Source organism: Motacilla alba, chromosome 19, assembly GCF_015832195.1.
Source record: "Motacilla alba alba isolate MOTALB_02 chromosome 19, Motacilla_alba_V1.0_pri, whole genome shotgun sequence".
NCBI classification, from domain to species: domain Eukaryota; kingdom Metazoa; phylum Chordata; class Aves; order Passeriformes; family Motacillidae; genus Motacilla; species Motacilla alba.
The window spans coordinates 500,960-518,254 of record NC_052034.1 but is presented as its reverse complement, the minus strand read 5'-3'; the positions used below and the strand labels follow the sequence as shown (position 1 = coordinate 518,254).

The 17,295-nt window shown below is 47.7% G+C and overlaps 1 protein-coding gene across 7 annotated transcripts in view; it reads left to right on the top strand.

Annotated features, from left to right (window-relative positions):
• The window catches only part of SGSM2 (small G protein signaling modulator 2), a 37,374-nt gene that overhangs the window by 12,375 nt on the left and 7,704 nt on the right, over positions 1 to 17,295 (top strand). For 3 of the 7 annotated variants that reach the window (XM_038157772.1, XM_038157773.1, XM_038157769.1), the window contains exons 3-16: positions 3,634 to 3,796; positions 5,572 to 5,733; positions 7,641 to 7,708; positions 8,201 to 8,346; positions 8,724 to 8,858; positions 9,272 to 9,396; positions 9,689 to 9,756; positions 10,116 to 10,279; positions 10,784 to 10,913; positions 12,279 to 12,413; positions 14,935 to 15,085; positions 15,654 to 15,718; positions 16,093 to 16,238; positions 16,665 to 16,793. In XM_038157772.1, coding sequence (XP_038013700.1) covers positions 3,634 to 3,796; positions 5,572 to 5,733; positions 7,641 to 7,708; positions 8,201 to 8,346; positions 8,724 to 8,858; positions 9,272 to 9,396; positions 9,689 to 9,756; positions 10,116 to 10,279; positions 10,784 to 10,913; positions 12,279 to 12,413; positions 14,935 to 15,085; positions 15,654 to 15,718; positions 16,093 to 16,238; positions 16,665 to 16,793 — 1,787 coding nt within the window. The remainder of the gene's footprint in view (positions 1 to 3,633; positions 3,797 to 5,571; positions 5,734 to 7,640; positions 7,709 to 8,200; positions 8,347 to 8,723; positions 8,859 to 9,271; positions 9,397 to 9,688; positions 9,757 to 10,115; positions 10,280 to 10,783; positions 10,914 to 12,278; positions 12,414 to 14,934; positions 15,086 to 15,653; positions 15,719 to 16,092; positions 16,239 to 16,664; positions 16,794 to 17,295) is intronic. The other 4 variants (XM_038157770.1, XM_038157771.1, XM_038157774.1 and 1 more) reach the window with 4 other exon arrangements.

Here is a 17,295-nt window from a genome sequence, read left to right as displayed (position 1 = left end):
GCAGCCCTTTGCCCTCGGGTACCAGCGTGTCCCCTGCTCGGCGTGCCCGCCCCAGTGACACAGCAGGCTGCAGCAGGGCAGGAAAGCTGGTTTCAAACTGGGCAGATCTGTGTTTAGGACAAAGCAACAGCAGCTGGAGATCATGAGCATCTGATGGCTTCTTTATCATCCTCCTCTTTTCACTTGTTTTTAATTTCTTCAGCCTCATGAATTCAATTCCCTGTGCACAGTTTCCATGAAAACAAGGTATTTAGCTGCAGTATTTCTTCCTGTCTAAGAAAAATCTCATCTGCTAAGTACACCCCATAAATAATCCTTCCACAGGCCTTCTTTTCTCTGCTCACCACCCTTCCAGCCCCAGAACTTTCATTTCACAGTCCATTAAGTCATGTCAGAATTTTCATAGAGCCAAAAAAGGACAAAAACAAACCTGTTCACCTGACCCTGGAAGGGGTAGCTGTGGTGAAGTCATCAAAAAGTGACATTTCCTGAAGCCTGGTGGGCACTGTGATTATTTGAACTGTAAATCAATAATATATCTGCACTTAATTAAATTCAGCAGTGAATACTGCAGAGAATGTTCCTCAAATCTGTCTGGAGTTAATGAATTTTTAGATGGCTGCTGTCAGCTGAACCATACAAGAGAATTACCTGAGCTGTGCTGACTTATTCCCAGTGCAGAGCTGCTCTTCCACTGCCTTTTGATCTGGTTGGTTTTTGTATGTGTTTGTTGTAGGTACAGTGACAGTAGGCAGGCTCGGGATCACTCTGGGCTGTGCAGCAGTTACTTACCTGTGTGCACACATACCTGTAGCCAAAAGCAGGTGTACAGACTACCTGTGTGCACTCAGAACCACCCAGTGGTGCCCTTCTGATGTTAGCAGTTTCTCCAGAAACACCTGAGTCATCTATTTTTAGGTCTGCTTAGAGTGTCAGATTACAAAAAGGGAGAAATGGTTCATTTTCCCAGAAATGGGTAAATAGCCCCGTTTCCCTGTGCCAGAGGTTCTCATACTCTAACTGCTGAAGTAGTTTGTGTTGTGTCTTTAGGCAGCAGTCTGAGCTGTGCAGTTTGTAGCTCCCGGGGATCACCTGGTTTTGCTTTATCAAACAGCACCACAGCTGAGGTCCTCTCATGTCTTTGAAAAGGTTCTGCAGCTGGAGGTGCCTGCTCTGCCAGTTTGCTCAGGGTGTGTTAGGTTTCCTCTCTGACTAAGCGTGGCCGTGGGCAACGCTGGCAAGGTGCACTGAGATCGGTGCCTGCCCTGGACACAGAGCCAAGGGAAGCCCTGGGGGCTCTGCCAGGGAGCTGGGCCCTCCCTGCAGCGCCGTGCCGTTCTCCTGGTGCGTGGGAGGGATCCCTTGCTGCTGGCCTGTGCCACCAGGGTGGCATCCACATGGTCCCCTGGGTTGGAACGGGGTGGCACCTGTGTTGCAAGATGTGCTGCCCTGCTTGCATGTCTTGCAGTTAAACTGGTTTAAAGCCACGATGTATTTGCAAGCACATTCAGATCAAGTCAGACATGAGTGTATTCCAGCTGTTCTGGAATAATTCTTGTAGAAAGGAGCCTGGAGAGAAGAGTGCTGGCAGCCAGTGCTGTTAGTCTCAGTCTGGGGTTGAAGTGTAGGAGAGTGAAGTGACCTGAGGGTCACACAGGCTGGGCTGTGACCTGCCCCCCAGTCCAAGGGCTCCCTGCACATAGAACTGGACACGTGTTAATCTCTTGTCCTGTGAAAATACACTTTGAGGCAATCCAGCAGCAAATTCCAGTGTCTCACCCCTTGCAGATGACCCCTATGTGAGCATTATGGGCAGCTGGGGACTGATCTTACCCACGTTTTTGTGATGAGAAATGTCACAATAATAATAATTAAATATTGGGGCTCTAGGGACAGTCACTGGGGAAATTGCCCTCAGTGGCAGCTGCAGCATTTATTAATAATTAAAGCTGTGCCTGCTGTGCTTTTCACTAAATTTGTTTCATTAATATTTTATTGTTTCAAAGAAATAAAAAAAAAACGGTGAAGGTGGGAAGAGTCTGTTTCCTAAGCAACAGCAGTGCACTTCTTTGCAGTTATTTTTAAAGCGGTTGCTTCATCTAAGATTTGGAATCAAATTGCTGCATTGCTCCAGGCATCTGGAAAGCTGCTTTTCTTTTTTCTTCATTTCTAATTGAAAGACAGAGCACAACAGTTGCTGGGTTAGGAGCTGTTGTGATGGTTGCTAGACAGGAGCTAGACCGTGCTGCGCAGAGCTTGTCCGCGCTGTCATCACTGGCTGTCCCCGCGGAGCGCGGGCGTTCCCTGCACGGATGCTCCTTCCCCTGGCAGTGGAACCAGCCTGGCCTCAGAGATGGCATCAGCTCCTGCCAGACCACGGGCTCTGCCTCTGCCCCCCACGGCTGTCCTTGGAGCGCAGGGGAGGTTTCTGAGGGCTCAGGGGGCTCGCTCAGGGATGTGCCTGCATGTGCCGCTCCTCCTGCAGGGACCAGCGCCGTGCACAGGCTGCTGTGCCTGGGGGTGGGTGGCTTCTGAGGCAGGCGTTGTGGCTGGCAGGGCCACCAGCATGGGAAGCAGCATCAGACCTGCTGCTGGCTGTCTGTGTCTGAGCCATCTCTCCTGTCCTGAGCAAACAGGAGCGTGCCAGAGCTGAGCCCAGGGCACTGCCCCATGGTGCCGCACCCGGGCTGGGGCTCCTCAGCGTTCAGCAGCAGGTGTTTCTGTGCGACCCCAGCCTGGCCCAGGACTCAGGTTAGCTTTCAGGGCCTGAACAGTGAGGACAGGTCTATTTCAGATGCAGGCTTTCAGGTGTTATGGGATTTGGAGCCTTCAAGTACAATAAGGAGAGGAGTCTTCAGAAATGCTCGGCACCTGACAGTGTTAGGCATAAAGTGCAACAAAATGCTGCCTTCTCTCGAAAAGAGCCGCTGTGTCAGAGCAGATGGAGTGCCATTTGTTACTGTAAACAGTATTTAAGGTGGGGAGCTGCTGTGTCCCCATGGGCTGCCTGCTGCCACCCAGCACAGCAGAGCCCTGCGCAGTGCTGCACTCAGCCCTGTGAAGGCTGCCCTGCCCTGGGCACACTCCTGGCACACAGAGCTGGGTCTTTCCCCTTGCCTGTGAATGAACTGGTCTGTTCTTCATCCCTTTGTATGACTCTGTGAGTCATCTGCAGTCTCACTTCAGAAGCTGATAGACAAGGAAGGCTTGCTTTTTTTTGTTTAGATTTGTTGTGGTTGTTTTAATTTGTATTTCTCATTTCCTTGCCCTGCAGCAGGTTACAGGAGAGCTGGATAGATTTCTGCTGCAGTCTTGCAAGGCTGCATAGTGCAGTGCAGTGTTTCACTGGTGGCCATCAGGGGATGTTAGTGTGGTTCTGTACAGTGGGGTGAAAACACTCAGATTCCAGTTTATTTATATACTGCCATTATCTGTACTTCACAAGGTGCTTGTAGTAGCAGAATAGACACATGCTGACATCATCTGATTCTGAGTTCCTGTCTGTCTGTCTGTGCCCCCAGCTCTGTTCTTGACCCACACCTGCCCAGAGGCAGTGAGCAGGGGGTGCTGGCCGAGGAGGAGGCAGGAGCAGCTGGACCATAACGCTCTGTCCCCTTCCCTGTCTGTCCCCAGGCGTGGTGGAGGCGTGTCTCCTGCACATGCTGAAGCGCAGGGCTGCCGGCTTCCTGCGCACCGACAAGGTGGCCGCGCTCTTCACCAAGGTGGGCAAGACCTGTGCCATCGCTGGAGACGTGTGCAAGAAGGTGCAGGAGCTGCAGCAGCAGGTAGAGAGCAGGTGAGGCTGAGCTCTGTTGATCAGCCAGGGGGATGCAGGGTGTGTGCAGCCTGCTGGGACACAGACTGCCCCCGAGAGCACAGGGCTTGTCTCGGGTGATGCAGCTTGGCCTTGTTGGCACCTGTAGGTGTTTGTGTTTGATCAAGCTGGCAGTGAGCAAAGGGACAGACAGGGGGAACTGGGGCTTTGGTGTTTCATTTTGCTTCTCAGTACAGCAGAGGAGCACATTCGGCCCACACACAGCAAGAGAAGTGATTAATTACTGGTGATTTCAGAGAGGCCTCACAGTCTGGGTATGGTGGACCAGCTTGGACTGTTGGTGGGAAGGGAGGGGGTGGAAGGAGGAACTCAAGAACAGACATCCTGGAGGAGCTGTTTTGGCATGCTCCTGCCAAATCAGGAACAAATTTCTAGGTATCGTAGCAGAAAGTTAAATTAATGGATACAAAGAGTGACGGGAAGAAGGATGGTATAGGAAAGCTGTTCAGTACAAACCAGACTTAAGCACAACAGAATCCTGGAGTCAAGGACTTGAAGTTACTGAAAGTCGTAGACTTCTTGCTGGTGGTGAGTAGCAAAGTTAAAATTTTCCATGTGGTTCTGTAGATGGAATCACAGTGCATGAGTGTCTTGTCCTATAAGCTCAGGACAAGAGCGTTTTTAATTCTGTTTGTAGACACTGCTGAGTCCTCAGAGCTCTTTGCACATCGTAGGAACTTTTAGCCTCTGATCAATCTGCTGTAAAGATGGGCTTTGTGAGAGAGCTTGTCTTTCATTCCTGACAATTATTTAAATTAGCACCTATATTTCTGTGTAATTTTCTGACATTTATCTTTATTAGACTTATAATTATCAGACTTTTATGTAGTTTTTGACAGATATGTACCTATTTTTGATATATTTTTAATTGGGCCTACTGATACAGACAAGGATTTTATTCAGTTTAGTTTTTTAAATGTTGGGAAGAAGGATGCTTTCTACTGAAAATTCACCAGCCTCTCTCCTGGTTAAGAGCCCACACAAACACCTTCTAACCACAAGAGAACTTTGGCTGTATCCTCTAACAGAGAGGAGCAAATGAACTTAAATTCTGTGGTTTCTCTTGGACAAATTTTGTATGTTTTTCAGCTATTAACAGCCACAAAATTTAAGTGCTGTAGAAAATACACACAGAAAAGATACTATTGGGAAATTCTGCAGGGGGTGGACTCACTCTGCTGGATGTATGAAATGAGACAGAAGAGCTGTAACAGCCTAACTGTTCCTGAGGCTGTGGCTTAAGAAAAGCCGTGTTTGGGATGCAGCTAAACACACCCAAACTGTTCTGATGTCAGTGGTGCCACGTGTCTTCCTTGCCTGTAGGGCTGGTGTCACAGCCTGCTGTAGGATTTGGGACCCTGTCAGTGCAGGGGGGAATTACAGATCTCACCCAAAGCAGCCCAAACAAATGTATTAACTCTGTGTAACTGGACAGTTTCCTGAAAGGGAACCCAAGTGCTGGCAAAGAACTGAAGGTGTCAGGGTGTCTTTCCTCATTGAGGCAAAATGGAATCTTCTTCTGTTTTAAGGGGAGGGGTTTTCTGGCAAAGACATTGAGGGGGTTCCTGTTCCCCTCAGCTCGGGGCAGTGTGTGGAGAGCCCAGGCATGTGCCCCTGTGCTTTGTAGCCACCTTTCTCCTGCAGCTGCACTGTGTTACCTGATGCAGGACGATGGGTTTTGCTGGATGATGGAGCTGTGCAAATTCTGACTACTTTTATTTTATCACCTTTCGCAGGAAAAATCAGCCAAATGGGCAGGAACCCCTCAAAAGGCAGGGATCAACCACAAGCAAAGCACCTGTCCTGACACCTCAGGCCATCAAGCACATCTGGGTTCGGACAGCCTTGATTGAGAAGGTGCTGGACAAGATTGTGCAGTACATTGTTGATAACTGCAGGTAAGGAAAGCAGCAGAAGCACAGGGATTTGTTGGACTGATGCATTTAGGTGTCTGCAGCAAGGGATTTCATCAAAAGTCTTTGGCAAACCCCTGTGATGCAGGCTTCTGGTAAGATGAAAACCAGTTACATAGGCATTTAGAAAAAAAATGTGCTTTAGTTTTTCATTATTGACAGTGTTTCAGGCTTACAAAAAACATTGTCAGGCATTCAGCTTTCCAGAAATCAGCTACAAACATAACTTCAAGTATATTAGTTGCCCATATTGTAATGGGACCTAGACCTTAGTGGAATAGAAATATCTTCTAATAGGTCATGAGTTGAAAGTAATCCTTTGGAACTTAGGATGTCAGGGAGGAAAATGCCTTTTGTAGATGAAAGAAAGGAAAATTAGAACAGGAGGAGCTAGTGTCATAAAACCTTAGGGTTGTGAAAACAATCTTTGAACGTTGTTTCTTTTTTAGAAAAATCAAGCTTTGTGTAAAGTGAAAGTTTTCTCTTGCAAAAGCAGAGAAGAGCATCAGTGCTTTATGAATGTATTCCCTTTGGACTCCTTAAGAGGCAAAGATGAATCCTCTCTGTTCTGTTCTTGCTTCCTGCTGCCCAGCATCAGCCGTGGTTTGCCAAGGAGCAGCTCTTAACTCCTACCCTTCCTGCCCTCCCATAACCCATGATACAGAAGACTTAATGGGGCACACTGAGGACAGTCTCCCATAAAAAGAGAAAGGAAGGCACCTAAAGCTTGGTGTGGTCCCAGGAAGGAAGTTTGCTGGTGGGGTGCTCTTGTCATTCTGCACTGGCAACACGTTCTTGTTCATCCAAAGCCAGTGGGTCTGAACAAGGATGAGAGCTAAGGGCAAAGCAGCTTGTTTTCACAGTATTTCCAAGTTCGTGTTACTGTTTTCCTTGTCATCAGCTTTGCTTTCATGATGTATCTTGCCACTAAAAGCAAGAGAATGGAAGAAAGGTCTTTGTGCTGTTCAAGCAAACTGTTGCTCTGGGATATGTAATGCCAGCTTGGATTTTATGAGCTGTGTGCAGAAGAGACAGAGGGAGGGTTGGCCATGTCCCAGAGACACAGTTAATGGAAGCATTTTAGTCCGCTGCCTCAGTGTCTGCAGATACATGGGTACAAGGGGTTTTAATTTCTTTTCCACATAATCCACAGGAGACACATCAGGGGAGTTTGCTCTCAGTTGTTCCATCACCTCACTGCCTTCCCCCTCCGTTCAGATGAGTTAGGATCAGGTCCTTCATTGCAGGTGTGTGATTTTGAGAACCTGACTTGGTGAATAAAACAAACCTTTTCAAAAGGCTTGTTACCATGCATTTTTGTGTCACTACTGCTCAAATGCTCCATGTTCACATCCTTCAGCTGTTCTGTCCTGGAGGAGGAGCAGGTGCTTTAGAGTTTGAGCCCCATCTAGTGAACAGACCACAGAGGACAGTGGCATTCAAGAACTGTGGGTGTTTGGATTTTTTGGCTGTGTGGTTTTGTAAAGCAGCTTTTCCTGCTGCAAAGTCACTTGCAGTGACTTCAGGGTCACTGCAAGAGCAACGTAGTAGTTCACAGTTCTTCACAGTGTTTCAAGATGATTCCTCACAGATGGAAGACGTGTTTAAGAACGTGTGGATTGTTTTGTCTCTGTGGAAAATGGAAAAATTGCTTGCAGAGAACTATTGTTTGTTTCCATATTGCAATTCTGCCCAAAGCCCCAAATCAAATATACCGGGTAAACGTACTGAGCACAAGGCGAGCTCCTGCCTCTCAGAGCTCAGCTGGAAAATGGATGAGACAGAATGAGCATATCAAGAGGCCCATTGTGTTAGACCTGTAGCAAACCCAAGCTTTGAAATGGTGCATACCAACTCCTGTTTTTAACTGAGCGCTGATCTTTTATTTGTAGTAAATACTATGAAAAGGAAGCTTTACTGGCAGATCCTGTTTGTGGCCCAATACTGGCTTCTCTTCTAGGTGAGTTCTTGCAAAGTTACTTTTTATGCTGAAGAAAGTAAATTGTTTCTTAAAGTATTTTGCATTATAACAGTGTTACAACAGGTGAATTTAGTATCTTGTGTGTAGTTAACTATCTAAAAAAGAGCAACACTGAAGATGTTTGTTGCTTTCAAGACCAGAAGAGACCGATCATCTGGTTTTATTGGTAGTTACTGGTTGGATTAGAAAGCAGAACGGGAATGGATTTTTACTGAATGCTTGCTGGCATTCTGCTAATGCTGCTGTGGCAGGGCACTGTGTCCTACAGGAACACTCTCATGCAGCCCTGGATAATAGGAGTGGTACATTATGATATTGTCTGTAGCGGGGGCTGATCCCATAGGATCAGTGACCATTATTAGTCACTTGGCTTGAGGAGGAAATCTCCCCTTCAGTGCTCAGCCAGCAGGACAGCAGTGAGTGTGCCTCCGAACAGGCTCAGAAGGCTCCTCCCTTGGTCTCTTTTCCTAGTTGGACCATGTGCTCTGGAGTACACCAAGCTGAAGACAGCTGACCACTACTGGACAGACCCCTCGGCCGACGAGCTGGTGCAGCGGCACCGGATCCACGGCGCGCACGGCCGCCAGGACTCCCCCTCCAAGCGCCCAGCCCTGGGAGTAGGTATTTACTCTGTACCTGTCTCTGAGTTAGGGCACAGGCTGACAACAAACACAGCCCCATGAGGGAGGTACCTGAATCTGGAGCAGCCTTTCTTCTCTAACAAAGCTTTATCACAGATTAGAAGTCCATTTGGGCCACAGTGTCCTCTTTACCTGTACGTAGAAAAGTTTGAGACCCAGCACTAAATTCTGTGGCATTGGACAGGTGTTATCTGACCAGGTAGTTCACAAGAAATTCTGAGCTGCCGTGACCAGGGCTGAGTTGAGAGTCCAGGTGGTTTCTCTGCAAGCCCCTGGCTGCACAAGAGCTGCTCTCTGCAGAGGCTGGGTTGCTGTGCTGTGCCCTGGCTGACCTGCCCCGGCTGTGTGTGCAGATCCGCAAGCGCCACTCCAGCGGCAGCACGTCGGAGGATCGCTTCGCTGCCTCGGCGCGGGAGTACGTGGAGTCCCTGCACCAGAACTCCCGGACTCACCTTCTCTACGGCAAGAACAACGTGCTGGTGCAGCCGGTGAGTGCAGCTCCTGGGGCTGCTGCTGCAGCAGGCAGGGGTGCAGCTGCGGGAAGGGCTCCGAGCTGGCACGGGCTCGCTGCGCTCTGTTCTCAGCTCAGAGCTGCCTTCTGCTTGGCCCTCCTGTGCTGGGCTGGATTTGACACGTGACAAATGCTTTCACTGCCTGGCCACTGTCAGTGAGCACTGGGCTGCAGGCAGGGACACACATACTGGACTTGTTGTGGTTTTTCCCCTCTTGCTAGTAGCAATATTGTATACCAGTACTTGTGCTGTTAGGGTTTCCCTCAGCACTGCCCAGATACTGCAGCTATGGAGCTTGCATGGCACAGAAAGTCTGGAGCATATATTTCATGCAGATATTTTGTGCATTTGAGTCACCTGAGTTGTCCGTTTGTTGCTTCTGTGAACAGAAAGATGACCTGGAGGCAATTCCTGGGTATCTCTCCCTTCATCAATCAGCAGACAGTTTGACATTAAAATGGACTCCAAACCAGCTGATGAATGGAACCCTTGGAGATTCAGAACTGGAGAAAAGGTACTCATTGCATTCAGGAGAGATGGAAAGAACTGTGTAACCTGCTGGGAGGCACCAGGAAAGAGGAAGGGGAGGGGAGGAGGGAAGCAGCGGCTGTACAAACCTGGTACCAGAATATCCAGTGTGGAGAAACTAGCTTTCCTTTGCTGTTTACTTCACTAATAATTTACTTGCATTGACCAAATTTAATAAGCAGTTAATAACTTAGCAGAGTTTCTATCAGGTGCTTGGAACTGCAAGCATTCCTGAATGTGGAAAAAACAATGTTTCCTGCATTTTCCTTCCTTTTTAGTGTTTACTGGGACTACGCATTGATTGTGCCACTGAGCCAGATCGTCTGCATACACTGCCACCAGCAACGTAAGCATAACCCTTAAGCATCTATTCCTTAAAAATACATAAACAGGAGAGCCACTTGAATGATTGCTTTTCCTCCCTCATTGTTGGGAACACCCCTGACTAATTCTGGCCATGTGGGAATGAGTGTTAAAATCTCCAGTCCCAGCTGATAGAGGATGACAACTGTTATAAGGCTTTCATAGTTTGCTTGTATCTTGAGTTTCTTTAGGACTAAAGGGCTGATATCCTTAGATCACACTGTGCCTTAAAGGTTTATTTATCTACTCAGAGATGATCCCAAATAAAATTTACTTAGAAGGTTAGAGCAGAAAACCGAGGCTGTGATGTAACAGTGTGGACTCCCCTTGTCCTCCTTGCAGCAGAAAGCAGATGGACATTAGTGCTGGTGAGTCAGGATGGGACGCAGAGGCCTCCGCTGCACTTCCCCCAAGGAGGGCACCTCCTCGCCTTCCTGTCCTGCCTGGAAAATGGGCTCCTGCCCCGAGGCCAGCTGGAGCCCCCGCTGTGGTCCCAGCAGGGCAAGGTACTGCTTTTTCTGGTGAGCTCTTCTTCTGGTGAGGCTGGTGTTGATATCCCTGCTCCACAGGGTCAGGCACTGGCTTCAAGCTGCTTTATGGTAAAGTAGGACACAACTCCATTTAGTCCAGCCTGCTTCTTATACACGTGGTCTTTAAAAATCATTCGTACCTTCATTTCCCCATTGAGAATGAGCTGGAGTCTGCTGTTGCATCAACATACAAACCCACACAATAGAAGTGAGACTCAGATGGGCTGGACAGAGCTGCTGCCAGAGGCTTGGGGTGCCCAGCTCCCATAGATCACAACAAAAGGCTGGTTTACAGCACGCAGAAAAGTAGTATTAAGTACCCCTAAACCACCTCCTGTATATGACTCCACTGTTTCCTCCCTCACCTTCTCCCAGCATTGAAAGTTTGGAGATTTATGATGCCAAAGGACTGTAGTACTTAGTTTGTTGTGCTCTGTTAGTCACTCATAGATGAATGTATGGAATTATTATTTTCTCTAGGGCAAGGTGTTTCCAAAGCTTCGAAAACGGAACAGCAACAAATCAGTGGACCTGGAGGAGATGCCAGCTGAGGACACGTCCACGGACTATGTCTTCAGGATTATTTATCCTGGACACAAGCATGATAACAGTAAGTGCCTCTGTTCTGCTTTGTTTGAAAAAAAACCAAACAAACAAATGAAAAACAAATCAGACATCTGAAAAAATCTTGAAGTGATATCCTGGGAAGTACCTGCAGGTGACAAGCCACATTTTTGTAAGCGGGTAAAAAAACCAAACCTCTAATAAATTTCACTGAGAGATAATTGTGATCAACAGGTACAGCTTAGGTTTCCTTAATGCAGTGAGACTTGTTATCTTAGTGGAAATGGAGTTGAGGTGGGGAATCTTATATTTACTCTGTGTTTTACAGAGCAAGTTTTCAAAATACTCCCCTGGGCTTGCAAACTGAGACTGAAACAAAAAAGATTGCTTGACTAGCCAAGAGCAGTTTTGCTCCTGAAGTGAGGATATTTTTACTGGCCACAATGCTTGCTCATAATGTTGTTATTAGGAAAAAAAAACCCTCCACCATAAACCCTTAAAAGTACCACAAGAACTCCCTGGGCTAAGTTTTCCTGGCTTGGAAGCACAAACTTAACAATGGATAAAGGCCCTTCCAAGGAAACTAAAAGAATTCCCGAGCACCAAACCACCTCATGTCATCAGTGAATACAAATTCCTTACATGCAAGAAGGCATTGGAGCTAGCTCTCAAGCAGCATGTTCAGTTTTATTCCCCTTGGCAAAGAAGCAAGAACTTCCTGGGAAGATCAGACCCTAAAGTTTACAGGGGATTTGGAGTTACTGCTGACACTGGGGCTTAGTGCAGCTGAGCAAGCAGGAGTCTCCTCTGCAGCCTCCTGCCCCAGGCCTCAGTGCTGGCTGGGCTTTGCCAGGCTCCTGGGCTGGCACAGGTAGGTCTGTGCTGTGTGCACAGCACCTGGGGCCTTGGCCTGGTGGAGGGCTGCAGAGCCTGGGGGCTCGTGGGGCAGGAGCTCCTGTGCCAGCAGGAACTCTGCCTGTCTGCAGAGCCACACACAGCTGGGAGCGACGTTTGCTGTCCAGATGCATCTGGCACAGGTTTCACAGAAGGGGCCACAGCAGTGCTAGGGCACAGTGAAGGACAGAAGCTAGCTGGAGCCCAGAATTCCCTTGGAGCTTTGCTCAAAAGCATGCTCAGCTGCTGCAGGCTGCCACTGGGATCTCTGTCCCTGGCTGTGGTGTGCCACGTGTGCTCTCACAGCCTGTGCACACTCAAAGGCTGGCCTGAGTTTGGTGGAGCATGCTTTGTTTCTGTAAGAAACTCAGTTTTCACACCCATTTGCAAGAGCTGTGCCCTCGAGCAGAGGGCAGGATTCAGGTCCGTTGTCTTTGCTGACCATGTCCTTTTGAGCTTTCCCACAGCACTGAGTTCTTTCTTCTTATGCTCCTCTTTCACTATTTTCTTTGAGCAGTAACTATTAACTACCACCACTTAGCTGCCAGCCGCTCTACCTCTGTTGACGATGATGAGGAGGAGGAAGATAAGCTACACGCAATGCTATCAATGATCTGCTCTCGGAACCTCACAGCTCCTAATAGGATGAAAGGTTTTTATCCTCCTCCCCCTGTGTCCCAGAGCTCTCTTGCAGCTCCTTCCACTGATGCATACAACAGTGTTGGCATTATTACAGGGAAAGACGCTCCGCTCACACCACGAGATCTGGAGATGGAGGTGACTGTGCAGAGAGGCTGGCAGTGGGCTCACAGCCTGTGGGGAGTGGGAACAGCATCCTCCCTGTCCCTTGATGGGTGTGCTGCTGAGCAGCAAACCTCCTCTCCTATGGGGCTTCGTGCCCCACCTTCATAAAGGCTGGACACTAGAGCAGGTGCTCAGGAGAGAAGGAGGGGGTGTGACAGCTTTGTGCTCCCACAGATGAGGCAGCAGAGTATGCAGACAAGGCTGTGTGGAGATGCAGTGCCTGTCTGGGGTCAGTGCTTTCATTCCACTTGCATCCATAGGCAGGGTGGGCTTCAGAGGATCAGCTGTGAGCTCCACCACCCCTCCACAAATTTGTCATCTATTTCTTCATACTATTTAAGTTAATATTCTCAAGATGTGTGTGCATTTGGCATCCAGTTTAGCTCTGATTTTGAGAAGTCCTTGCTATCTCTTAAAGCCTGGACTGGCTGCAAGAGACAATAATTGCCCTGCATCTCTGTACAGTGCCAAAGTTCTGGGTTAGACAGGCTATGAACAGATTTTCAAGGAAAGCCTCAATTCTTCTAGGCTGCCCACGCACTTATCCCAAGGGAATTGGAAATTGATAAAGCCCAGCCCAAGTTAATAAAGAGTTCTTGGAAGGCATGGATGGAAAGAAGTTGCAAAAATAGTGTTGCCCTTGAAAAAAGATTCTGTTTTAGGAAGTTTCGGTGTGTCCTAACTGATAATGCCTGGATATGGGCAGAAATGGGAAGGAAGACATTGAACTGTCACATACACATTAACCATAAAGAACACAGCTTAGTTTTTAGTCAGCAGATAGAACATGTAAGTTATCCCACTAGAATGGCTGTCAGGTGTCTGCTTTTGGTTATTTAATCTTGAAGAGGGTGGTAGAGTTAGGGATGTGCCTGGGAATAGCCTGTCTGGGCTGCTGTCTCTCCAGCAGCCCCATCCCATAATGACAACACTGTTGTAGCAGGTTTGCCAGCCATCTGCTTTGACATTTTGCAACATGCTCGACTTTTGCATGTAGCTGAAGTTACAGATAACACCACTACAATTAAATAAAAGATGCTGTTCACTCTAATTCTTCACTAATTCAGGTACCTTTCATCTGAATCTTTAGGTTCTGTGGGGTTCTTTCCTTGTTTCTCTAATAAACAGAATAAAAAATTAGAAATGAAAAACCCAATTTTCCTGTCTAGAGAGGGGAGGCAAAAACTAATGATCTAAAAATGTTTATCCAGTGGTTTTTATTTGAACCCAATAAGAAGCTGCAATAAAGACTGGGTCGTTCAGCTCCTTCCTGAAGAATTAAGGTGAAGAGCATTTTTGCATCACACTTTGTTTTGTGAAATGAAACACACATGACTGCTTCCGCATGAGCCTGTGCTTTTTCTGTTAACAAATGGGTTTACTCCACTCCTCCCTCACCTCTGCCCACTTTCTAATAGGCACTCCTAAAATGCTTTGTGCTACCTTGATTTAAAATGCATGAGATGGTTTGGAATTGCCCCTCCCCACCACTCAACAAATATCTGTTTTAAAAGCACGGCCCAGGGGACTGGATTTTGCTTGTAAATGTTAATTTAGTGGCATACTTTATGACATGCATTATTGTATTTGCCTTAATTTTAATCATGGGTGAGCTGAAAGGCCAGTTATTTATTATAAACCAAAACCCCACGAGTTCAAATGCCAGCTGGGAAGGCTGAAGAGCTGAGCCAAGCTCTCTGAAGGGAGCTGCTGATTTTTTGAGTTGCCTTTCTGAAGCTGGTTAAAAAGGCAAATAGATTTGGTAGAGCAGGGATAACTCAGGCAGCTGCATTGTACAGTTGGATCACATCCTTTTAAAATACAGTGTGGACATGGGCAGGACTGGAACTGTCCTTCTGTGCTAAGTGTTTTAGGATCTGGTTCTGAGGGGGAAAGAAGCATCTTCTGAAAGTAACTGACTCAGTTTGCCTTAATTTCTTTCATGCTCCAGCTTTCACTCTGGCTGGACCAGCAGTTCTATGGCTGATTCCAGGAACTGCAAAATGAAATTCAGAGGCCTGAATTAAATAGAACGTTGGCCTAGACTATTTCTTCTGGCCATAAATAACATTTCCATAATATTACACAAGAACCAGTTTAGTTGTTACTGCAGCACCCTTTTCTCTATTCTCTTGAAACATGAACTGGGATGTGCATGGGCAAGAGAGGGGCAAATGGTGAAGGGGTTTGGACCCTGCACAGCATGCTGCAGGTCCAGAGCAGTGATTCTGAGGATGCTGCTCTCCTGTTTCTGGAGCCAAGGCTCTGAGCCTGCTGAGAAGTGAAGCATGAGCCATCAGGGTGCACAGCGGCAGGGGGAGAGAATGGAAGAGGCTGATGTCCTTCTGTCTTGTTTGGTTTTTCCACAGACACCAGTGAGATGATAGAGATGCAAGGCTTTGGGGCACACCTGCTGTCGTGGCAGCTGGAGCACTGCAGCCAGGGCTCCTCCTGTATCTCCTGTTCCATGGGCAGCTCTCCCTACGACATTCCCAGCTGCTGCACCTGCATCCACGACAGGTGAGCAGGCTGTGCAGAGCTTACCTGGGGACTGTGTGCATGCCACGGGTAAAAGCAGGAAGGTTTGAGTGGTTGCAGCACTCAAGACAAAGAGTAACCATTTTCAAGTAACAATTTTCAAGTAGTTTCTAGTATAAAAAGATGAATTTTTATAAAAATACAAAATATATTTTGTATATATTTTGCAAAAAATATAGTTTATTAGAACTAACCTATTAAACTGTGCTCAGGTCACATTTTGATAGAAAAAATTCATCTAGTTATTTTGTCTAGTGTAAAATACTTCAGCTCTGGGAACCTTATCTTTAACAAGTCATTCACAACTGAATGAAGGGCAGCAGTTAAATTTGACACAGACCTCTACAATTGTGGCTGTGTGTGCCAGGGGGAAATCTGTCTGGGGCCAAAATGTTGTAGGGGGAAATGCTTTAATAAGTGGAGTTTGTTATTATTGTGTCCTTTAACTAAATAAATCTTGGTGCAGAGAAAAAACTGCTATGTGTAGGACACAGGGATCAGCATGTAATTCTTCACTACCTGCTCTTATCCTGTCGGTGCCTCTCCACAGAACTCCCCTAAAGATGTTGTGTGAAAGCATGAAGAGGCAGATCATTTCCAGAGCCTTTTATGGATGTAAGTGAAGCTTCTTCTATGTGGCCCATGTGGTATCCGTATGTTTATCTAACCAACATGGGATGTGTGGCTCAGAAAGCAGTCTGGCCCTAAACTGAGGGCAGCAGGGTGGATGTAGCTGCAGCGGCAGTGTTTCAGTATTCGTGGCTTTGCTGCTGGCAGTGGGAGCAGTGCTGCCCAGTGCAGGCAGTGCAGTTTGGCACGGCGGCGTTACACACGGCGCGGGTGTTGCTGGTCCGTGTCCCGCCTGCTGAGCCTTTGGCTCTGCTGCAATTGCTCATCCTCACGGTGCAGAGCGAGCCCAGTCCAGGCAGGGCAGTCCCTGGGGGTGCCCGAGGCCGCCGGGGCTGAGCTGTCCCTCGGTGTCCCCGCAGGGCTGGCGCACTGCCGGCACCTGTCCACGGTGCGCACGCACCTCTCGGCGCTGGTCAACCACAGCATCGTGCCCCCCGACAGACCCGCCAGCGCCGCCGCCGGCCTCACCAAGGAGGTCTGGAGCAAGTACCAGAAGGACAAGAAGGTCAGTGACACGTCCCCTCAATGTGCGTGCATGGGCTCCCCACGCTGCTGTGCCGGGCAGGAAACCACCTGCAGTGGGCCCCACTAATATAAAAGGTGTTTGACCACAGGGTCGCTTCTCAGCTCGTGAGAGAGAGTCAGTTCTTACAGTCTCTGCTCTCCTTTGCTTCTCTGATGATGGCAAAGATATAATTACTACCAAAGCAACTGATCTATTCAAATTTAGGTTATTTTTATGGAAGGCATGACAGCCTATATTAGGCTGGATTTCAGCTGAGGTCCTGAAGGCTTGAATCAAGCTGCAGGATTTATTTAGTGTCCTGCATGTATTTCACTGTCTCTGTACTCAGTGTGAGGTGTCTCTGAGTGTACCTGAGTTAAATACTGATGTATTGCCTTCAACACCTCTTTCTCCTGGCCACTGTAGAACTACAAGGAGCTGGAATTACTAAGAAGAGTCTACTATGGCGGGGTCCAGCATGAGATTCGGAAGGAAGTGTGGCCATTCTTGTTAGGTCACTACAAATTTGGCATGGCCAAGAAGGAGATGGACCAGGTAAGCCATAGCTTCCGTGGAATCTGAGTCACATTTCCAGAGTAGGTTTTGTTTGCTGAATAGCAACTGTTGGTCTTTATTACTGTGTGATATTCCCAAGAGAAAAACACTATTCTCTATGGTGCTGCATCTGCATGCATGAACTTTTTCTGGAGCCTGGAACAGCCCAGATGGACCCTCTGGAGTTACTGTGTGGTGGTAAAACATTGCTTTTCTGTGACATCTCCCAAAGATTGGCTGACCTGGATGGAACAGTAATGAGGTTTGGCCTGGAATATAATTAACACATTAATCTGCTTTTCAGTTAGTGTTATTACCAGGGAGGTAGCACTCATGCAGTAGCTGATTCTGTTCTAGATTAAATTGATAAGGAGGGGTTTATATATCAAAACATTTGGCATTTGCTAACTCCCAATTACTTTACTTGCCAAGGGGTAATTTATATCCCTGCAGAGCAGAAGGGCAGCCTGACCTCAAGCCTTGCCATGGACAAATCAGCGTC